Raw genomic sequence first — 24580 nt, forward strand, 5'->3', positions numbered from 1 at the left:
ACCACACGATGAAATAACGAGGCTAAAACAAAAAACTATAAACAACACCCGTTTGATCTCCACGTAACGATTAATGCGGCGCGTGCGTTTGTGAACGCCGTGCAGCTCTTCGACAGGGAAGGCGTGATCGCGTTAGGATGACCAAAGTGGATTAACAATTTACTCGCTTCACAATTACATTCGTCAAATGGCTTTAATACAGGGAGAGCCCAGTGAGCCGTTGGAATAAACATCGATGCATGGCCACGGAGCGAGCCGCGCACTTTGGACAGGGCTCTGCGTAAAAGCGAACGCCCTCGTCTTGCGTCCACTTGATTGGATACAGGAATTCCCCGACTTACGTCTTCCCTCTTTGATGTCGTTTCGCAAATATCATCGCCTCGAATCCTCCCGCCCCCCCCCCCCCCCGCACTTACGTCGCTGCCAGCATCGTCCATCGCCTCTCAGCCTTCGCCTTCACCCACCCTGTAAATCGCTTTTTGATTTACGTCGTTTCGATATTCGTCGCACATTAAAGGAACGCATCCCCCGAACGAGAACCGGGGCATTACTGTACTGTATACACACCTCACACAAGTGTCCTCGTGTCTGCGCTATTCCATTAGTACGCAAAGGCACATCCTCGACATCGATCGGCGCGAATGTTTTTGTTTTTGGCAGCATATTGTCCACTCTGAAAATAATTGTTCCCACGTTCCCTGCGGACGTGTCGGCGAGTCGGCGCGTGCGTCGCGCCGGTCAGAGGACTGCGTCGTTGTGCACCCACCGAATGGGCCGTCGCCACTCCAGCTGCCTGCCTTACGCAATGGATAACAGCGGAGAGAAGACCTCGACGTTTCAGGTTACTGGTCTTCTTCGGGAAGATGATGATGATGCTGCTGCTACCACTGCTGCTTTAGAATGACAGAGTGGCAAATCTTCTCTCACCCTGAGTCATAATCTCTCTGAAGAAAACCAGTCCAAATAAGTCGCCGGGGTTTCTATTTTTGATACACCCATTAACTTATGCGCACAATAAATACAATACTAAATTAAAGTGCCGGTGCGGTAAACTGCATATTCCCAGGTGTGTTGTTTTGGTGAGTGTGTTCGTGGTGAGTGTGTTTGCCTGTTGTTCCGAGACATTGGACAGGATCTCCGTGCAGTTAGACAAGTGTTCCGTGAGACGCACTCACCCTAACGACTTCGCGGCAGACAGAAATCACCCAACATTCTGCAGGTCGTTAACATCATTTTTAGACACCTAACGCGTGTTGCCAGGTCATCGTAAACGTGCAAACACGCGTGCAGGTAGAAGAGGCAATCGTTTGTAGTACAGGATCGCACTTCGTTCGGCTGCTTGAACAAGTGCACACGTACACACACACACGCGTGTAGGTGGACATCAGCTCAATATCGGGATAGGCTCCAGCACGCGTGGCCGAGTAGGCCTCAGCATGAACGGATTTTTTGTTTTCGTATTTTTTTGCGATTGGGATTGGCCCAGGAGCCGAGACCAGGTGCTCGGCTTGCCTCATGTACCGCCTACAGTCGTGAAATATTGGTGGTGCCGATTATTTTATTGGGCGGAGAGGCGATACGGTGATTAGTTCACTGCACTGTGAACCCTGCGACACGAATTTAATTCCTGGCCATTGGTAACCACAGTGGCAAGTGATATCTGAAGCTGTCTTGGGCACCGCTTTCACCAATCCGCACCTCACCACCGACGTTGTGAAATATGGCCACACAAATCCCATAGTCGACACAGCGTCGAGAGGTCCATTGTCAGTCAAACAGTGCATTGACAAAAAGTTGGCAATTATAATATTTTTTACCTCTTTACGCAGGCAATAACAATTAAGTGCTAACTTGTTGTCAAATGAATGGGTTATCAGGTAATAAAGGAGTCAGTCAGTACCACCAACGTTTTGTCCCCTCCCTTGGTAATGATTTATAACAATAAAAACAATGGCATTTATGTTTTAGATGGGTCCTACATTTGGATGCCTAGACAATATAGGGGAGACAAGAGTACCCAGAGAGAATAACAAGAATCCTTTGCTGTACTGCCACTTTCCCTGGTCACCCTGCTGCCAAAGCCTGTAACGCCCTGACATTCCATGTAGACTCCTAACCACAGTACTAACCTAGCCTCGGAGATCTAACGAGTTGGCCACATTGGACTTAGTTTAAACTGCGTTAGCACGCTCCTGTATTTGAGACGATAACGACTCCATCGGCCCTGAGAACTGAGAACGAGTTCCTCCGTGACTCTGCGTGCGGTACCTCGGGATTCACTTCAGTCGGGTCTGTCTGGGTCAGCGACCTGGAAAATACTGCCGCGCTCGGCACACCACACTCAGTATGCCTCGCCATGTGGCCGTGCCTACTTGTGACATGCCACATACCACCGTCTAGCAAATTACCAGAAATATATCGAGCGAGAAATTAAGCCCCGGTGGTACCGGGTAGCCCGCTTCGAGCACAGATAGAGCGTCTCCCTCTCTCCTTCTCCGTGGGGGGGGGGGGGGTCACCGCGTTAATTAAATTGTAACCGTTTTTTTTGTGTGCCTGTCATGGGTTGCAAGCATTAAGCTCCGCGGCAGTGGCTCGCCCAATAAGCTGCATTTAAATAGCAATTTTACTGCAAATGCTGTACCGCCCATTCACCTGCCTGCACTCATCCGACCTCGAGTAATTCGAGGCCCAGACGTCTCCCTCGCCGTAGTTCGGCATTTACTTGTGCAATGTACGAATGGCATTCATCAGGCAAGTTAAATTATAAATACGCCGTCAGTTTATTTTTATTTTCTAAACACTTGCGTCACCCGTTATATCTGTCAGTGGCCGCCAGGGCAGTTGGGGTGAGGTCACGCCGATGCGATAACCCCACGCCACCTGAAGGCATAGTGGCTCCCTTGTGAATCGTTGAGAATTGGCCAAGCTGCAGCAATTTGCCAAAGCCATTGAAATTTCCAAGTGAAACCATTGCTGTACCGTACGTCCACCAAATCCAAGTGGTGAAGATAATCATAATAATGACTTATTTACCCAGAAAAGCCACACTGAGTCTGAAGACTATGTTTCAGGAGGGTCCTGCATTGGGATGTTTGGCGAATACCAGTTAGATTGTATGTTGTTAGCTATGAGAAGAAACGAGAGAACTAGGAGGAAACCCATGCAGAACAGTGGGAGAGAACGTACCAACTCCACGAAGAGAATTAAACCCCAGTCCTTCTTGCTACGAGGCCTGAGTGTTACCACTGAGCCACAATACCACTCAGTGTAGGCATGCAACGATGCACCATCGAATCATCAATTACAATCGATTCGTATTCTCACGGTATATGGCAACTCGGGCGGTTAGTTCGTCCCATTGTTTGCAGAGGCGATAGCTTCCAAGTGCAGTAGCTGAGCCTCTAGCACAGTAAAAGTCTGCAAAAGCTCCGTCACTTACATCAAATACTATCGGATCAAAATATAACAATAATACACAGCCACCATTGTCAATACACTAGCGATGTGAGGCCTCCCCATGCCGTGTCGGTCATGTGGAATGTTTGACCATACTTCACCACGCTGGTCAATGTTGGGGTTGCTCAAAGGGGGAGGGGGGGGGGGCGGGCGGTTGAGGGTAAGGAACATCTCAAACAGGAACCAGCCTCGAGCATTGCTTTGAATATGAAAGGTATCTCTTGAGGAGAGTCTCACTGATGCCCGGGTCTCTTTTGTTGAGGCGGTCTCCCTGCATCAGGATGTTCTCTGACCCAGTTTTCTTCGGATCGTTCGCGCCGCCCTTTACAATCATTGAGCGTGAGCTTGCAACTAACGGTGCCCCCCTCAGATGTGCAGGGAATGTGCACGGAGAGCCTCCCTGGTTCGTCGTGTGCGAGACGAGCTACGGCAGCAGCCTACACATCCCCGCGGTGACGGACATCCAAGTCAGTAATAAAATGGCAAGTAACGCGCGTACTACTTGCACCGGTGCATGCTCCCTCCACTGCTCGATGCTGCTGTCAAAGACAGCACCTGATGAGGGGCCGTGTAAGGTTGTTTTGGGTTTTTTGTTTTTTAAAATCATCTACTATGTACAATATTTACTACATTTCGTAATCATTTGCAAGAATTGCAAAACGCTTGGTTTGTGCAAAAACATGACAATCGTCAAAAAACAACAAACATCAACGATAGCAACGCGAATATTCAACATAATAAAGACGTCAAACCAAACATTTATCCCCCCCCCCCCCACCTCTTTCCCCGCTGAGCGGGCTCACGGCATCACACACGTGTCAGCCGGGTCACGGCCTATCACACACGTGTCATCTCGTATCCATCACGTGACAAACAATGACTCATCGGCTGCGTCGGGTGGTGGCGGGTTTAACGACACATTTACATCGACTCGATCTAACCCCAAAAGGAAAAAAAAACAATATTATGTGCATATCCATTTGCAGAGTGTCTAGTAAACACGCAAATGTTGAGCCAACGTTGGTTGACGTTACGCAAACGTTGAACCAACGTAGGTTGACGTTAAGCAAACGTTGAGCCAACGTTGGTTGATGTTACGCAAACATTGAACCAACGTTGGTTGATGTTAACAAAACGTTGAGCCAACGTTGGATGACGTTAAGCAAACGTTGAACCAACGTTGGTTGATGTTAACAAAACGTTGAGCCAACGTTGGTTGACGTTAAGCAAACGTTGAACCAACGTTGGTTGACGTTAAGCAAACGTTGAGCCAACGTTGGTTGATGTTAACAAAACGTTGAGCTAACGTTGGTTGACGTTAAGCAAACGTTGAGCCAACGTTGGTTGATGTTACGAAAACGTTGAACCAACGTTGGTTGCCGTTACAGAAACGTTTTGCCAAATGTTGAGCCAACGTCAACCAACGTTGGCCCAACGTTTCAATGTTTACTGGACTGGACCCCGAACGTTGTGTATTGTTACGTCTCGACAACAGCAGAACCCACGCCGATAATCCCGTAATTAAAACAGACTAAGCAGCAGCAGCAGCAGCGAATCTGTCTCTGTGTGTGTCCCAATATTCACAGCCCGCTCCACTAATGTCATTGAAAGCGGAGCCATTTGAAAACATATGATATGTGCTTTATGCAGATTACAACAAAAACAACAACCAAAGTAACCGTTAATTAAAAAAAAAATTCTAAACTAAAAACTATTTCCTCCTCGACCCCGGCGCAGCTTATCCGCACTACCGTTTACAACAAGCCCGCCCGGTCGGCGTTTGAAAATCATAGGCGGGATAAGACGCGCCGCGTGCCGGTGCGAGGGGGGAGCGCGCGAGTCCCGGGGAGCCCTCACGGGGAAACGGACGAAATTCACCGCATCGCAGTCGATGGCCACGAAGGCCAGGAGCCACCGTGAGCATGGCCGAAACTTCGTGGCAATTAAGCGGCCCTTAATTAGAACGCTCGACGGTCGATAAGTGCCGTGACCATCGCTCTGCGTAATCCAATTATTTATTTTTGTCCTGACCCCCCCCCCTCCGCCCACCATCTCCCACCCGAATAACGAAATCTCTCCGTGGCGAACTCGCTCAGAGAGAATCCCTCCTCCACTCGCCCGCGGGCGGCGACTGCGGTAACTCGCTGGAAATCGCAGCGTCAGGGAGAACGCGCGTCCGTCCACCTTTTTCGTCAACTCAAGGGGGACGGATCCGGCAAAAGAATCGCCGGAACTGCGACCGCGGTGAAGTCCGAACCATCGGACACGTCGCCGAAAGAAACGCGCGCCCCATCCGCGCGAACAACATCGTGGGGGTGTCGCTGCGGTCCCACGCACAGCGTATACCACTACCCCCTCCTTGGACTGGCTGAACATAAACTTTGCGTTCAACTTTAACGCGTTTCAACAACTGCAGATTTTATTTCTCACCCCCCCCCCCCACCACCCCGCTTGGGCCATGCGAAGCAGTGCACCACCCCGTGTTTGAGAACGGCCCCATCTCTTGAGGTCCCCACGATGGCCTCTCACCCGCAACCATGTGGCGGCTCACCTTCTAACACGCGCCCTGCCTGTAGAGGGGCTTCGTCACGTGACAATCCGAACCAAACATGTACATTCCCAGAGCTGGAATGAGCCAGCCGAGTTAAAAACCAAACATACCGAGCTTTTAAAAAAAAAGTTTGCAATTATAGCCAGCCACGGTTGAGGCCATCTCAGCCCTTGAGAGCCCGGCTGAATCAGGGGCGGCTAAAACCCACTGGGTTCAAACCGTGTATCTGAGACAGTGGCAGCCCTGCCATTACACGTCGTTTTTAAAAAAGGGGCCGCGTATGTGACGGGCGGCTTCCTTCCACCCCCCGCGTTCCAGATTCCCACGCTCAGTGCTCGTGCACAGGAGCTGGCGTCGTGAGCTTTGGCGATAACTGAGATGTGAGATATTGGGATATGCATGGGATGAGGGAGGGGGCGCGAGTGGCGGTAGAGGGGGCAGGAAGGGAGAGTGGGAGGTAGAGACGGGCAGCGAGACGTGGCTGATTGCCAGACTGGTATTCAGCTCGGGTCGACCTTCATCTAGTAGTGAATCGATCACGCCTGATGATGGTGATGATGAATGGGTACTTTTTGGACCGGAAACTCACAACTATCCACAAGCCCCCTCCCCTCCCCTCATCGCCCTTCACCTTCTCCTCTCCCTCACCAATCAATCCTCTCTATTGAATGGCTCAGTTGAAGGGAGGACAAGGATAAGCCTACGTCTGTTGGGTGACACGGAGAAAGGAAATGTGAATACAACATTGTACAGAGTGCGTAGAGAGGGCCCACAGACCCTGTGCAATATGCATACAGGGTGATCATAATCTCACATTCCACCGAGTGTGGAGACCCTCTAGATTTCTGCGTGAAGCAGAGCAAGCAGCAGAGTTTGAGTTCAAATTCCGGACAGGGTTAATTTGGCGTCATTACCAACACAACAAAGACAAAGATTCCCCGTGTCGCCTTAACAGACTGTTCGAGCAAGTGTGGTTAGCGAGCACCATTACCACAACCACCATCCCCCTCCCCCCCCTCATCATCATTATCACCACCTCGCCACCGTGACGTGGAATTACTTCCTCTCACTTGAGTCCGGCTCCCACAATCCACAGTGCACCGAGAGATAACGGAACTGGGATCACAAGAAAGAAGACCCTTTTGGTAGCTGGAGCAGTGGCGCAGTGGTTATCGAACTGCACTAAATTCTCTGAGTCACGTGTCTATTTAAATGGCACATCTCTGGAATAAATCAGATGCACGAAACTGAATGCACGATTCTAGATTTGAAGCTTTCGTGACTGCAAGGATTCATACTCTTAGGTTTTTCGGTAAAGTCACGTAGGTAAAAAATAAATAATGATTCATTTATAATTGAAATAATAATAGAAATAAATTAATAAATCGCGACGTTTCGGAGACAAGTCTCCGTCATCAGGTGGGACCGTCACAGCTAGATTTACCGTCTCAAAGTTATTTATTTTTTTACCTACGTGACTTTACCGAAAACCCTAAGAGTACAGTATGAATGCACGATGGCCAGCAACTCACGGCGTGGAGGAGAATGTCAGTTTGTCTGGGTACGTCTGACACCAACGTGGCGACTTCAGCTGAGACATTCTCCCTGATCAAGAAAGGTGGACACAAATTATTTATCGTGTGAATCACAGCTCTAATTGGTTGACGTGCTATGCCTGCCCCAAATCACAAAGCCATCTCGTTATGAAAACCAATGATTGCCGCGCGTGTCTAAAATGTCTGAATGTGATCCGCCAGAAATCGTGGAATTGCCCGTGCCGCTATAGTTGAGGTCATCCAATTTAAAACGCGAGGTTGAGGCAGTGGCGTAACAACATCAACTCAGGGGCTACGGCAATCGGTCAGGTGGTGCCCAAATATTTGATTTGTCTCGCACGGTCGCACCTAGGCGAAATATCGCGGCTCCTCGTGCCTAATCACATCATTACATAGTCTTAGGTTTTTTCGCTGAAGTCACGTAGGTAAAAAATTTAAATTAATAAAAGTAAAATAAAGCAAATTAAAAAATTCAGCTGTCGTGGCTGTGACGGTTCCACCTGAAAACAGAGGCTTGTGTTGCTTCCGAAACGTCGTGAATTTTTTAATTTGTTTTATTTTACTTTTATTAATTTAATTTTTTTACCTACGTGACTTTACCGAAAAAACCTAAGAGTATGAATCCTTGCAGTCACGAAAGCTTTAAATCTAGAATCATTACATAGGTTTGTGTTATTTTACACTGTCGTTGAAAACATAACTCATGGCGGTTGTCAAGGGGGAGGGGGGGGCAACTCGTAGCATTGGCCACCGGGGCTCGCTTACGCCACTTGGTTTGGGGCCATCGCCTGCCAGTGTGGCTGCTTCGTGCTCGACAGACTGGCCACCGGGTCACAGCATGCCGCGCGTTCACTATCACCACTCGGATATGAAGAAAAAAATTACATTTTGACAGTCACATCCATGAACCAACCAACCCATCGTATCACGCACCTACATCATCGTCGTCGTGAATAAATACGTGAGATTGTTCCTGCAATGTGCACAACAAAATAGAAGAGTTAAGAGCATAACTCAACACATTCGTCAATGACACTGCCTTCAAAGGAAAGGTTTATAATAGAGAGATAGTCTTTCTCTGACCTCTCTATGTGCTATGAACAAGGGGCATCGCCTGAAACGTCGCCTATTATATAGTTTTCTTTTTAACGCCACAGTGTTATTGACAAATGAGTTGAGTTGTTTTTGTTAATTGTGCATTTGCACCACTGCCAATGCAGAAGCAGCGTCACCAAATAATTTGTTTCATTTTAAAAACAGAAAGGAAAGGCTGAAATCTGTGGTTCGTAAAGCGCGGAACACGAATCCAGTTCGCGTAGCTGGAGTCCCACGTCCCACGCACTCGGAGCTAAATCTAGCTGCAAGTTCATATCCAGTGCAATCCAGGTGTCATATACTGCGGGTGTTGTGCCGTGCCTGTTTATCCCGCGTGAAGATTATGCCAAGGTCAATATCCCGCCAGGCCACAGCCTTGAAATCGAACACTTATTGAGTCCGGTATGGTGCGCGAGAGGTTTATTTGACCGGCCGCCTTTGTCTCACCAGTGCTGATGCTTACCAACTACACCAATTACTTAGGTAAATATGAGTCTACCGAGGGAAGACCCAGGACCGGTTCTGATATTACTCGCCATTTATGGTAGCCGTGGTTGGGAATCAAACTTAGGTCGCTGGGTTCGTCTTTATCCCGACGCTTCTACAAATTTTTTTAATATTTACTCTGCAAATCCTCCCTGAGTCTCAACACTATTTTGGAGTGCCAACATACGTTGGGAGATTTGGCCAATTACCACCAATCCGGGTTTGGCTTCGTGTGGGACACGGAAACCAGAGAACCCAGGGACAACTTCGCAGGGCGCCGGACACGAGGGGGTGGATGGGGGGTGGGTGACACTCAACACTGCCCTCTCCTGGCAGCGGCCCCAAGCCTACCACCCCCCTGGTCACTCTCCCATCCAAGTACAGCACTGACCAGGCTCAAACCTACTCAGCTCCCGCGAGGCCGGGCGCATTCCGGGTGATTTCGTGGTGAGCATCGCACGCGCCCGCGTGCGGTGTGCGAAATGTCCGCGGCACGTGCGCCTCGCTGGTGCCCGCGCTTCGTCAGCCAAACGTGGGTGTAGTCGTGACGCATTGGAGTATAACATCGATCCTTTTACGCTCACGATGAACGAAAGCACCGAGTCACGTGCGTAACAATCTCTTACACAACCAATACATTCACCACGATGATGATGATGATGATCGTAATACTACTGATCACATGCAGTCTTATCAATCGCGTCGTCCTTCATGCAGAATGCATCTCACCATTGCGAGAAGCCGGCGCTACCAACAATTGCCCAAGCTACGCGGTCCTCTTCATAGTAAGATGTTTTCAGCCAATTGATGAGATTTTACGCATGTGGGAGAAACTCAGAGCGGCCGCTCGTTGAAAACCCACGCGCGCGAGGGCGCAACACACTATCACGCGCAGAAGGAATGTAAGGTTATCAGTCCGCACTATGCTGCACCACATTCTCCTGGCGAGCCAGGGTACATTTGTTTGCGATCCACCAATCCTGGCTGTTGGATTACAGGGCACGTGCACAGCCACCACCGCCGCCGACCGGCTGATGTTTAACAAACTATAGTTTATTAAACATCAGCTATAGTTTGTTAAACAGCAGCTATCAATCGCTTCACAAATTTGACGAAATCGATTACTGGCGTTAATGCATCGAATCACTGGGTGTTTTTCGTGAACCTCTACACACATATTCACGCACAAAGACAAAGATCCCCCGTGTAGCCTTAACATACTGTTGGGGCAAGTGCTGTTAGCGAGAACCTACGAAGGCCGGCACGGTAGACGAGGGGGTGGTGGGCAGCCCCCCCCCCCCCAGTCGCCTTTGTCTCCCTAGTGGTGATGTTTACACTTCGCACCAGGTACTAATTTGAGGATGAGTTGACCTTGGGGAGACCCATGACGGGTTCAGATAATCGTCACTGGTGTTGGCCGTGAGCGGGAATAGAACTCGCGTGGCGGGGGTTGTAGCGCAGCGCGCTAATCACGATAATACCGCTCCCCACTCGCGCGCGCGCACACCCACACATGCCCCACGCGATGTCACCTCTCCCCATAACCGTGTGTGTCGCGGCTGACGTTCGCTCGGCCAAAGCAACAGAGAAGTCGAGGTGAGAGTCGAACTCCGCTATCAAACCTGCGCGGTTGCGTCCAATGCGGCGCGAGCGAGTTTCCACTCCGATGTTCCTGGGCTCGCGAATCAACGCGCGCACGTCCGGAGGTGGGGCTTGCTACGAGTTCGTCCCTCTCGCTCTCGGTGTCTCTCGCTCTCGGTGTCTCTCTCTGTGTCACTAACTCCACCGCAGTCTCCCCGCGCCTCGCGACGTCCACGGCGCCGGGAACCCAAATGCGGTGATGAACAGAGGTCCCAGGCTGGAGGCGCCTCCATGGAACATCAAGCTTCAGGGTGTAGCGCTGCTCCACAGTTGAGCGATGGGGGAGACTTCCCCGGTGAAATAACCTCAGTGATTTAAATTAAAAAATAACAGACCTCTCCCGGGCGGGGTGCTGATCCAAGGTGGACCGATCTTGCATGATGGCGGAGCGTGTGCCCGAGACGGGAGCCACCTCCAAGAAGCGAGTCCACAACGCAACCTCCACGTGAGACCCATCTCCACGATGACGAGCAGATCTCCGTGGTGCGAGCGCGGCTCCGAGACGGAGCCACCTCCGCGACGAGAGGACACCCCCCACGATGAGAAGAAGGTCTCCGTGGTCCGCCCGCGTCCGCCCTTCTCACGCGGCCACCGTCATCACTGGCTGGTGCCTGCGGCAGAGCGCGGTCTTGAGCGCCCTCCAGATCTCCTCGTTGCGCAGGCCGTACACCACGGGGTTGACGCACGGCGGGATGGTCACCATGATGCTGAGGCTGATGGCGTCGAGCAGCGTGAAGAAGTCCGCCTGGATGACGCCCTGGTCCAGGAGGATGTCGAGCGAGAACTTGATGACCAGCGGCCCGAGGTAGAGCGAGAGCTGCGCGCCGTGCAGCAGCACGGTGGTGCGCGCGCGTTCGTTGGTCTGGTTGAACGGCTCGACGGCGAGGCGCGCCTGCCTGTAGATGCGCGTGTAGCTGAAGGCGAGGGCGCACATGGCGAACGCGAGCCACGCGCCCGCCAGGCACTTCCTGAAGAGCACGGGCGCGCGCGGGAAGCTCGTGTACTTCTCCAGGATGTCGGGCTCGCACACCACGCCGCCCGACAGCACCTCGCTGTACGAGCCGTGCTGGCCCAGCAGCCACACGTAGGTGAGCGACACGGCGAGCGAGAGCGACCACATGCCGAGCACCATCGCCTTGGTGCGCCGCGACGTGAACGTGGCCATGTAGTGCATGGGCCGGCAGATGTAGAAGTAGCGGTCGAGCGCCATGAAGGAGAGGTTGAGCAGGATGCAGAAGAGGGTGCCGAACGACACGAGGATGCTCGTCTGGCACATGAGGCCCGGCGACACGTAGCGCCGGCGCGAGAGGCTGTGGATGGCCTGCGGGATGAGCGTGGTGGTGAACATGAGGTCGCAAGCGGACAGGTTGCACAGGAGGATGTACCGCGGCTGCCACTGGAGCGCCTCGGCGCGCAGCACCACGGCGAGGAGGAGGACGTTGAGCGCCGTGGAGCAGCAGTAGAAGACGAGCAGGAAGGTGACCTGCACGGCGATCACGGCGTCCGACGCGAAGTAAACCCCCGCTCCGCTCTGGTTGCTGCTGCTGCCCAGGTGCCCCGGACCCTCGCCGCTGGCACCGGTCGCGCAAGCGCGGGTGATGTTCAGCATCGTGAGAAGCGCGTGGTGGAACAATTTGTGTGTGTGTGTCTAGGTGTGTGTGTGTCTTTGTCTAGGTGTGTGTGTGTCTAGGTGTGTGTATGTTTTTGTCTAGGTGTGTGTGTGTGTAGGTGTGTGTGTGTCTTTGTCTAGGTGTGTGTATGTATGTGTTTGTGTTTGTGTGCGCCTTTGTGTGTATGTCTATGGATATGTGTGTGCGTCTTTGCCTTTTGTGTGTTTATCGATATGTATGTCCATGCACGTGTGTAGGTAGGTGCGTCGATGTGTTTGTATGTGTACGTGCACCTAGCCTGGCACACGCGTCTTGGTGACGTCTCCACCACTTAACGAGTGTTGTACGTGTGTGTGCCGACGTCTTTAAATGGCCCTGTGTCTCTCTGTATGTTTACGCGTGTGTTTGTGTAGGCATGTGTGTAAGTCTCTGTGCGTAATGATATCTGTCTCTGTACATGCGCGTGTCTTGTACACGTCTGAAATTGATTCAATGCCTGTGATCCCGACTCGATGCCATCTCCAGGCAAACAATGTGACTCACAAAAGTGCTGCACTCATCGCCGAGCAGCTGATATCATCCAATGCGGCCGCTCGTCCCTAACTCTGCTCCCACCGGTTGTGAATGAGCGGTGCTCAGCGACGGCGGTCGTGGTGGATGAATTGCGCTGTGAGTTTTGCGGCGCGGTGCCCAGAGAGTGAGAGAACCAGAGGGAGAGCGCGCGAGAGAGAGAGAGGGGGGGGGAGAGCGAGAGTGTGAGCGAGAGAGTGAGCGAGAGGTGGGGGTTTTACATAAAGCTAAGTTCAAAAATGTAAAAAAAACATTTACGAAATGATGAACGAAGCAAAGTGCCGACTACACCGAGCATCTTCTTGTTTCCACTGATCGTAAAAAAATAATAAAAGAGAGAGACGAGAGAGAGGGCGAGAGAGAGGAGAGAGAGATGGAGACGAGAGGGAGGGCGAGAGAGAGACGAGAGAGGAGAGAGGGAGAGAGGGCGAGAGAGGGAGCGGAGCTCCCTGGCGAAGGATCGCGCCACCGCCGCCTGCGCGCCGCCAATGGGAGCGAAGTAGAATCGCTGTAGCGCGTCACTGGCTCAGCCCAGGGTCACTTTAGGATCGCTCACCCTCCCCCTCCTCCTCCTACCTCTCCACCTCCTCCTCCTCACGGTCTCTGACGACTCCTGCCTCCTCCGGTGTCTCTACCTCTCCTTCCCTCGCTGTCTTTCCGTGCATCTCTGTGTGGACCCAGTGACCCTGTCTGCCCCCTCCTCGTGTCTATCTGTCCTGTCTGTATCAATGCGTCTCGCTGCTTGTCTCTGTCTCTACGTCCCTTGCCCTGCTTCTCTCTCTCTCTCTGTGGCATAGCGATCAAGGGTGCAGACGGCGTCTTCTTCTCTTCTTTGGCAGTCCCTCGTCGATCAAAGATAGCTTCCTTCCACAGTGGCTCTGTGTGTTGCGACGATTGAGGAGACCGATGTGAGATGCACAGACTCTGCCGCAGGTGGGGCACGAGGTGCTCTGGACGGGGTGGGTGGGTGGATTGAGTTGCAGCGCGGCTCCTTTCGCTGAACCCGTTTGGCTTCTACACTATGAGACATCTCCTTTACCAGTGGCAAAATATAGTAGTAGGTTTTTACCCTTTCAACAGTTTCAACAGTTGAAAGGATAAAAACCTACCACTATATTTTGCCACTGGTAAAGGAGATGTCTCATAGTATAAATGCTTACCCCGAGCTCTCAATACTCTGATAGTGCGCTGTCTTTGAGTTGTACGCCTTTTGGCGTCATCTGGTCCAACACCAATGGAGACTAGGCTCTAAGAAAAGCTGTCTCGGGTGTGGACCAATCAACTTCAAGGACAGTGCATATCATTACCATCATCAGAGTTGTTTCTTTTTGTTTGCGTTTTGACTGCTTGTGTTGTGGTTATTGCAAACATGATGCCTTGTATAAAGGTGTCAGTTTTTGTACCAGTTAAAAGGGTAAAAACCTACTACCGTTTGGCTTCCTTTTACCGCTTGCCGGTGAGACTCAAGACGCACAATTCCCGCCCGAATGCTTCTCCTCCAGTTTTGTGCGATCTTGAGCTAGGGACTCGCATGAGTTGAGGTCGCATGTTTTAAATGAGGCTAAAAGAATGTCCTTGAACGTTTACTTCCCTACTCCTGGGGATCTCTTGCCATGGTGGAGCAATCTCGCATCCGGCATGCGGGCGACGTGACCCACCCAGCAGAGGTCGCTGTGAGTGATCAGTGCCTCAATGCGAAGGAGGTTGGCTCTTGAGAGGACACTGTGACATTGTTGGTTCACCTGTCCTGCCAGCGAATTTGGAGCAGTGACGTGCGGTGAGGTCGATGGCTGGGGAGGCACTGGCTCGTGTCAGAGCCAGATTCACACACCGAGGGGGGCGTGGCCTCGTGGAGGGGCGTGTCCTCGATTAGGGGGGCGTGTCCTCGCGTAGGGGGCGTGTCCTCACTGAGGGGCGTGGCCTCACTGAGGGGCGTGTCCTCACTTAGGGGGCGTGTCCTCACTGAGGGGGGCGTGTTAGACACGTCCCCCTCAGTGAGGCAGATGTGATAGCTGCCTCCCCTGGTGCTTTTTCATTGCAGTTTCATGACGAGACCAGCGAGCCTAAATATATTTATACACATACGTGAAATAAGTTACCTGGAGTATGGAAGGCGAGGACATGAAATGAAGGGGTCTACAAACATTACATTGGTGACATACTGAGATAGTAACAGGCACGCGCTTATTGCCCGCGCTCCATCCAGTTACTGAGGGGTTGCGCAATCAGAGGGGAGGCTGAGCTCGTCGCTGCCTCGCCTCTCGTCTCTTCTTGTATTTGCAGCGGAGCTCCGCAAATTTGGCGATTTTGACTATACAAATGGTTGGAATCGTACAGAAATGACATTTATAACACAAATCAGTGGAAAAATCTTCATATTTATTTTATTTGATTCTTTTTTTTTTCGTAACAGCTATTTTCATTGGAGTATGGCAGATGAGGCTCTGCCTCCCCTGCCTCCCCTGACCGCACGTCCCTGATTTGGAGTATTTTTCGGAGGCAGCGTTGGTGGGACTTCTCTGGTGCTTTGAAATGCTTGCTGTAGGTTGTTCATGCCTCTGAAGTATACGGGAGGGTGGGGATCACTGTTGCTGAGTTAACCATGAGCTTGGTATAGGCCTTAAGGTCCTGGTCTTCGAAGACACGCTTCCTCGGGCGGCCAAAGGATGCACTAGCACACCGAAGACGATGGCGTTTTCAGCAATCTGACCTTGATGTCACTTTATGCGCACACACTACAACTACTGGAAGTACAAAGTCAAACACCAACTGCGTAGCCTTAACAGACTTTTGGGGCAAGTGCTATTAGCGAGCACCTATGAAGGCCAGCATGCGAGGGGTCGGTGGCCAGTACCACACCGATCGCCTATGTCTCCACAGTGGCGATGTTTACACACACCACCAGGTACTCATTTGAAGCTGAGTCGACCTAGGGGAGGCCGAGGACTGGTTAAAATCATCGTAACTGGTGTTGGAATCAAACTTGGGTCGCCAGGCCCGTAGCACAGTGTGCTAACCACTGTGCTAGGGCTCCCCCAACACTATGTACACACAAACTGGCAGAAGACAAAGCCATAGAATCCCAGCATAGCCTGCACAGGCTGTTGGGGCAAGTGCGATTAAGACCGGCACGGCGCACTGCTTGGGGTGGTGTAGCCAGGACCATGCCTGGCCACCTTTATCTCACCCAGTGACCGAAGTTTCCAGGTACTAATTTCAGCCTGAGCCGACCTAGGCGAGCACACGTTGTCACACATATACACACGTTAACTGTCATGCCTGTCTCTCTACCAGGGCACGTGTGCACCGCGCACACACCAAGGTAACATCGTGCTCCCGACAAATACGCTACCCCTGTAACCTCGTTGCAGAATTAGACCGTTGCCAACATTTCCCCAGTGCCCTTGTTTAATCGTGACCCCATGGTCAGCAGCGTAGCCTGGTTGACATTGGCAAGACATTCAATGGGGCCACCCCTTGTACAATTTCCCACCTCTTCGTGGCCCGTGGTGCTGGGGCCCCATGAGCTCCAACACACCGGGGTGCAGTTGCACCGCCTGCACACTCGGATAGCTACACAACTGCCAATGACCCGAGTGCCCTCCTTCAACTGTTTTGCCAGTGCACCAACGTTATCCTAGTTGCATATGTTTAACCAAAATATATCCGTGGGCAAGTGGTATGAATTCCACGTTTCTATCACAGAAACGAGTAATTCCATAGAACCAATGCTGGTTTCCTACGAAATCTTGAGTTGCGGTTCAAATAAACCCTCCAAAACTCCCACAATCCCCTGCATTGATCCTAAAAAAATACCATGTTTACATGTCCAGAACAGTGAGTACAAACATATAAATACAAACTGCGGGAAAGTCAAACCAATAATTCCAAACAAGTGTGAAATTACCCCTACAATATCACCACCATCGTCATTACCACCGCCTCGCAACTGGAAACGATTATCTAATTATATACACATACACGTGGTGATACATTGATAGATACGCCACTGAAACAATACGGTGACACCACAGAGAAAATACATTTTTATTTCAAATTCTCCACATCTCCCACCCAAGGCTTATTTTTAGCCACAGCTGTCCCGGGGCTGAGCTGCGGGAAATATTTCCTCTCGGGATCAGGGACGTTGAGAGTTGGGAGGAGGGGCTCGGAAAATATTCCATGAGAAATGAAGCCTCACTTCCACCAATCTCAATCGATTTGGGGAAAAAAATGTCAAGGCACGGCCCTGCAATTGCTTGCTCACGCTACCTGGTGGTGGAAGCGCCTAGGTTGGAGTGAACTCTCGAGTGGTATTTGGCCTCCTCTTCCACGTTGACCAGACGTGTTGGAAGTGATGGGCGTACCCACACTTTACCCCACTACACGCATCTTGCCGGTCGACTTAGTAACATGTTGTGTACCCATTGCAATGTGGGGCGGACGGAGGCGGGTGCGGGGAGGCTGGATTTTTTAAAAATTGTTCAACTGCCGCGCCGAGCGATGGAATTGAACAGGCAACTATGGCACCACAGCAGCAATACCTCAACTAAGCACATGTTCAAGCTCAGCTCTGGTTTCTTCCACGTACATCGATCTACGACTTTCTCCAAAACCAAGAAAAGTCATCGGTTGGTGCAATCTTCCTATTCCTTCACATTGCAGCATCTTAATGTTCATGTGGAGGTTGGTGAGCCAGTGGATGACTTCAGGAGCAGGCGCATGGTGCACATTTCAGATGCTGCCGGCGAATGATAAAAGTAATCTATCCACGTTTTGTTTGTTACCAGTGGCACACCACGGGGAATAGAGTCGGTGGCACAAAAGGGCAGACAGGGGAAGGCAAGGGATGCCGGGACGGTAGTCTTCAAGACAAAGACGGCTCAAGATGAGCAGCAGGAAGACAGGAGCGCCGGGCAGGAAGGGGATGAGGGGGAAAAATGACCGGGCCAAGATGTCGGGGATGAAAGGGTGATGAGAGAGGAGGGAAGATAGGGTTAGATGAGGCAGCAGAAATTAGCTTTAACGGAGCAGCATCGATTAGCATGATTGGCTCCGTCCAGTGCGAAAGATGTTCACGAGACATACATGTTGTCACAGGGGGTAGCGATGAATTTAGAGTGGGGGTGGCCACGCAGACATCAAGAGATTTATACGAGAGACTTGAGCTGATTTTCAATATATAGATGTTGGCTAACATCACCCAATGAGCAGAGGCACGTAAGGGAGGGGGAAAGTAAATAAGGAGGGGAGTGGTACTGCTCTATTTGACGGTGATGAATGAGACACTGAGAGACTCATGACTGCAGAACTAAGCGCGGATACCCGTTAGGGTGGGACCAAGCATTAGCACTGGGGAGACAAAGACGGCTGGGCGTGGTACTGGCCTCATCACCTACTTGTTCGCCATGTGGAATTGAACATGTGCTGGCGAACAGCACTTCCCCAAACATTTACAGGATGAGAAAATGTCGTGCCCAATCAATAACCGGCCAGATGGCGAGGAGGTAGAGCAAGCCGCTCACAATCCGAAGTTTCCGAATTCAAATCCTGGTTGGCGGTTGACCCAACACTCCTCTGGAATTAACAAATTGAGTACCACCACTGGCTCAGGGCTGTAAACAGATGAGCACCAATACCTCAATGCTCATTTGAGCAGCAGGAAATCTCTTTCACTTTGGACTTTAATCTCAAGAATCCATTCATAAATTAGGATTGGATTGGGTAATGATCTTCAAAGCAACCGCATTGTGCTAATGAGTTGAGAGATTCCGGCCAGCAGAGAAGAGAGAGAGGGCAGGAGGCAGTAACACTATAAAAACTCACAGCAGTGTGTGTGTGAAAGTAATCATGTTTTATTCTGTTGGGAAAAAGACTAAATCAATAACTCCAGTGAAAAATATAAATTCACATTTCTGCATAAAGTCAAAGAGCGTTGCAATGAACTTGAAAACGTTCAACAGAGGGAACTCTCCCGATTGTCGTCACGTAAGGCTTGTGCCATGGGCAGAGAAAACTAATGTAAGTGACGGAAGCCACGGTTGAGCAATGAGGTGCATAGGTGGCAACAGAACAACAATGTGTCTGTGTTGTTTGAAACTTGTCTCGAAATGGCTCGAAATGCCTCTCTCCCTTGCGAACAATTTAGTCTGCGTGCTGCTTCAATTGTGGAGGAGAGGTGGCACAGTGGTTAGCGTGTTGTGTTGTGAACCCGGCCACCTGAGTTCGATTCCCAGCTACGGAAAACAGTGGAAAGTGATTTCAGTACCAGTTCTGGATCCGCCTCTCCGCACCCCCTTCAGCAATTCCCATTGACCAGCGTGGTGAAGAGTGGCTGAAATTTATTTGTATTTATTTCTACCCCGATGCTACAGCATAGGAACCAAAGGTGAGAGAGTATCTCCTCATGATTTTCAATAGAAAGAGGAAACTCAAGGAACCGGCTGTCACTGGAGGACACCCAGGGCAATCCTCAAGGGACCAGGAGACCCTTGGATCCTGAGACCCTGCCATGGTGGTGACATGAGTCAGAGTTTATTTATTACAATATTTCACATGGAACATGCTTTCAGAAGGAACATCTCGTTTGCAAGGGTGTCCAGGGTTTGGGAGCCACTCAATTCTGCAATTGTTAATGCTCCGGAACAAACATGACTATTGCAGTTATAATAGTAACACTACACAATGCATAGCGATCATGCTAACCACCTGGTACTCACGCAAGAGTGACCTGGCATACGTGGTGGTAAAAAGCATACACCCCTAAAAGTATCAGACAGCGCTGGCAGTGCGGCAGCAGAGGCTGCATCTGTCCACACGGCACGGGGCTGGCTGCCACAGGGACGCATTACTGGCCAAGCTCACGCCTCGGGGAGTCCCGGTGACAACTCTAGGATGCAGAGCTCAGGGCAGGGGTGCCCCCCGCGGCTCGGGAGGCCCCCCACTGCAAGGACGTGGCCCCCCAGCACGCACATGCAGTGCACGCTGCGCTCCAGCGCCGCGGCCTGCAGGGTCCGCCACTCGGTGCGGCTCGTGTCGAGGAGGTGGAGGCGCAAATTGGTGGCGCGGCGCGACGGGGACGAGACGCAGGAGAAGCTCTCCTCTCCACCAGACAGCAGCGCGATCCGCGGCCCCAACGGCGTCATCGCATGGAGGCGCAGGGCACGCGGGGGCCCACGGCTCGGGGCCGCGATGGCCCACAGGTACCGCTCCAAGGCCCCATCCTCCGAGCTGACTGACTCCGGCAGCGAGCCAAGCTCCAGGGAGCCAGGCCCTCGCGCCGGCCAGCGAGCTACCACCTCCAGTTCCCTGGAGTCCCTGCCGCCGTACGCGAGGAGGCGGTGTCCTCCTCTGCTCGGCTCCCGTGCCATCGTGGCCGAGTGTCCCGAGCGGGACGCGACGAGGGCGGGCAGCGGCTCGTAGCGCAGCGTGCCGCGACCCGGATGCAAGTGCACGCGGTACAGGCAGCCGTGGCGGCGCTGTGTGCGCACGCCGCCTTCGCGGCCTAGCACTACCAGCTCGGCACGGCCATCCGCGCGGCCCGCCGGCTCGCGCACCACCGTGAGGGAGTGCCCGCTCAGGCCCGCGGGCGGCTCGCTGCCCGGCTCCTCGGAGAGGGTCCGCCAGCCGGCGCCCTCGCTCTCCGTGTCCAGCAGAAACGCGTCCGCCGTGCGCCGCGCCCCGTCCCAGCCGCCCAGCACAAGCAGCCACCGACGGGAGAGGAGCGCCGCAGCGTGGTGGCTACGGGGCGGCGGTGCGGGGCCCGGTACTGCCCGCACCACCGCGGTGATGCCGTCCTGGCCCCCGCGCAGCTCCACGGCCACGACATCCGACAGAGGCGGCCCTCCCGGCCGCGCCAGACCCCCCACCACGTAGAGCAGCTGCCCCCCGTGCGCCGCCGTGCAGGTGTGGTGGAGGCGGGCGAGGCAGGGGTCGCTCAGGAGAACCCTCCACGCAGGAATGGACGCGGGGGCCAGGGGGTCCACGGGGATTGCAGAGCCCTCAGTCTCATCAGGGTCTTCCATCTGCAACCCGCAATGGCCTGCAGCAGCAGCAACAGCAGCAATACTGTTTAACACGTAGGCTTTCGCGACCAATATCATCCATAATAGAGGTTTTTTTGGGGTTAGATCGCGCAAATATATAAATGTGTCGTTAAAACCTGCCACCACCCGACACAGCCTAGCATCATCAGACGTCAGCCAATCTATCTGTCGCCTGATGAAGCTAGTTGTAATTACTGGCAAAACGTCGTACTCAGATTGTAAATGTTGTGGCTTGGCTCTCCAACACACCAGTGTGCTGTACTAGTGACGAATTGGCCACGTTCTGTTTACGTGACAACCCTTACTAGTTGGCTGTGTCGGGTGGTGGCGGGTTTTAACGACACATTTATATATTTACACGATCTAACCCAAAACCTTTATTATGGAGCAGCAATACTGTTGCTGTTACTGCTGTCCTGATTCAATCACTCTTGCAATTGAAACTATCCTGGTCTCTTTACTTCTCACCTGCATTCACGCAGTAATCCTGAAACTTGAGCACTTTTGCGAATGATGGGGCTGCATTACTTTCCGCCACGATTACCTTTCCGTGGTTAGTGACGCTGCTTCGTTCAACCTCAATCCGTAATCTTGTAGGTCTTTTGTCCCTGCATCCATCCACCTTGTTTTCTATCCACCTTTTTCCTTACACCTTTGTGTCCATCGCAAAGTGCGGGAACCTGTCTGGGTTTATTCTTGTAACGTGTCTAAGCCACTGTCGTAAAATAAAACGTTCAGCAGGGGTTTAAAGATTTTAGGCTGAATTGTTTAACCGGGTGAGAACTCAAGAGACCAGGACATCGTCCGAGTTACAAGTGATCTGGATCAACAGAATGACAAAGGCAATACACATTTATTTTTTAAAATACAGCAATGATGCAAATATAAATGATCACGAAAAAACGTATTGCAGAAACATAAATTCGTTGTTAAATAATACATTCCCTGCTACGAAAGTCGACTCAGGAAAATTATATTGAGAATGATCGTAGTACAATTACATAATCAAGTTGCATATTTATTAAACAGATACAGAGTGGTTAAATTTTGATTTAAAGCTTTCGTGACTGCAGGGATTCATATTCTTGGTTCTTTCGGTAAAGTCACGTAGAAGGGAAATAATAAAATACAAATATAAAACAATACAAATTCTCACGACGTTTCGACTGCAACACAAGCAATCATCGTCAGGTGTGAAATCCACAGCAAGAAAATGTTCTTGCTGTGGAACATCGTGAGAATTTGTATTGTTTTATATTGTATTATTTTATTATTTCCCTTATACGTGACTTTACCGAAAGAACCAAGAATAAGATACAGAGTGACTATTATTGCACGAATATTATAGAAGGCAGAGCTGTATTTTGCTAATCAATAGCCACTTGCACAGTCACGAGGGCAGGGCAGCACGTGGCAAAATCATTCCAAGTGGCCATAGCCATCCCATCAGTCAAGGAGTTCATCCTGTCAATGGAGCGGTATGACACGTACGGGCCACTTCTCTATTCAATAATCGATGACTATTCGCTGTCACGAGTTTATTAATAAATGGGATACGGCACTGAATTCATACCTGTCAAACCCTCATCAGTGCCCTACCTTATTACAGACCAATTCAGACCTTATTGGTCACCCAGTGCCCTCATAAATCTCAACGTCCATCCTGCAAAGTCCCATCACAAGGGCAGAAACAAACAAATAGACACAAATAATATTTGTGCGCCCGTATTGAAACTTCTGTATATGCCGCATGGACCTGAAATCTCAATTTCCCCGTACAGAACACGGATAAGCCGTGTGGGTTGACAGCTACGTGTATGTATGTTGAATTTCTTTCGCACCGTACGTAGCCAACCGTGCTTATCTGAGTTTCGTGGAGAGAGGACATCCATCGGTAGAGCATTACATGGTGTGTGTGTGTGTCAGTGTGTCAGTCTGCTGCGGTCTAGAGGCACGTAGTGGGCAGTGTCTGCCCCCCTGGTGACCTTTTGGTGACCTCCTTCATGAAGGTCACCGTCTCGTACTCACACGAAATAGCGAGGCGCAGTGGGGGGCTTTTCCCTTCCCTCTCTCGAATATGACAATCGTCGAGCCCCCCCCCTCTCACCACCCTCTCTAAACTCGCAGGTTAAATCAACTGCATTGTCACAAGGCGACAACTTAATCGATGTCCCTCCGTGCTTCACCAACAATCCTCGCGCAAAGTCGCCACTCACCGCTGATGTCGACCGGCGGTCGTGACCCGACTCATCGCCTGTCGGGTTCGCAGCGCGAATTGGGCTCCCCGCCGTGCCGCCGCCGTACAGGGATAAGTGGGCCGACGTTTCGGGTACGCGACCCGAGAGCAGTGAGCGAGGCTGGGTGGTGGAGGCGGACATCATCACCAGGCCGGGCGCCCTGCCTCTGTCGCCGTGGTCGCCATGGGGATGGAGCTGGTGAGCCGGGTCCACTCGTTGCTTCTCTCTGATTGGTTGGATGGACATGGAGATTAACATAATTTATTCACAAACCCCACCCCCACCACCTCCGCCACTGGTACCCTCCCACCCCCACTCTCTCCCTGAGCAGAATCAAAATATTTACACTGGAGGAATCCGATTAGCTATGAAGCTATTTTTTATTACAGATGTCCAATAAGGGGCGGGTAAGAACAAGAAATGTAAACAAATCTTGACTTAAAGCTTTCGTGACTGCAGGGATACATATTCTATGGGTCTTTCGGTAAAGCCACGTAGATAGAAAAATAATAATAAAAATATCACGACGTTTCGATCTCAACACAAGCGATCGTCTTATTATTATTCTATCTACGTGGCTTTACCCAAAGACCCATAGTATAACGGTAAACAAATCACCCAAACACGTACCAGGCAAAGCCCACTGAGGTATTAACTTACGTTTCAGAAACGTCCTGGCCACAAATGTTAGCTCAACAAAAGTGGCCCATCATTTGAACATTTATAGCACGAAAATAATATAACACGAAAATAATATAACACGAAAATAATATAACACGAAAATAAGATAACACGAAAATAATATAACACGAAAATAATAGAACACTAAAATAAGATAACACGAAAATAATATAACACGAAAATAAGATAACACGAAAATAATATAACACGAAAATAATATAACACGAAAATAATATAACACGAAAATAGGATAACACGAAAATAATATAACACGAAAATAATATAACACGAAAATAATATAACACGAAAATAAGATAACACGAAAATAATATAACACTAAAATAAGATAACACGAAAATAATATAACACGAAAATAAGATAACACGAAAATAAGATAACACGAAAATAAGATAACACGAAAATAATATAACAGGAAAATAAGATAACACGAACATAATATAACACGAAAATAATATAACACGAAAATAATATAACACGAAAATAATATAAATAATCTCAATGCATGTGAAACCACCTCACGATCCCAGCACAAATATATAATGGAACTTTTTTTTATGTAAATGAATTTATTTACTCATATTTATTTATTAAAACGGTTTGTCTGTTACCCAATGATAGCTAACAATTCACA

General features: G+C 50.7%; 2 protein-coding genes across 2 annotated transcripts; both read right to left on the bottom strand.

Annotated features, from left to right (window-relative positions):
• Positions 1–400: 400 nt before the first annotated feature.
• LOC144719935 (olfactory receptor 1571-like) lies at positions 401–13295 on the bottom strand. The gene has a single exon (XM_078596295.1). It carries the CDS (start codon positions 12392–12394, stop codon positions 11366–11368), a length of 1029 nt encoding a protein of 342 aa, XP_078452421.1. The 5' UTR covers positions 12395–13295; the 3' UTR covers positions 401–11365.
• A 5510-nt stretch (positions 13296–18805) lies between these two features.
• On the bottom strand, positions 18806–23505 carry KLHDC9 (kelch domain containing 9). The gene is given in 3 exon segments (XM_078596297.1): positions 18806–21006; positions 23227–23310; positions 23313–23505. Coding segments are annotated over 3 exon segments (1458 nt in total). The 3' UTR covers positions 18806–19825.
• Positions 23506–24580: the final 1075 nt, after the last annotated feature.

Source organism: Lampetra planeri, chromosome 7 (assembly GCF_965212315.1).
Source record: "Lampetra planeri chromosome 7, kcLamPlan1.2.h2, whole genome shotgun sequence".
In the NCBI taxonomy this organism is placed as follows: Eukaryota; Metazoa; Chordata; class Hyperoartia; order Petromyzontiformes; family Petromyzontidae; genus Lampetra; species Lampetra planeri.

Bases quoted from the DNA above. Each gene is read 5' to 3' on its own strand.
- LOC144719935 (XM_078596295.1), bottom strand. From the start codon at position 12,394: ATGCTGAACATCACCCGCGCTTGCGCGACCGGTGCCAGCGGCGAGGGT.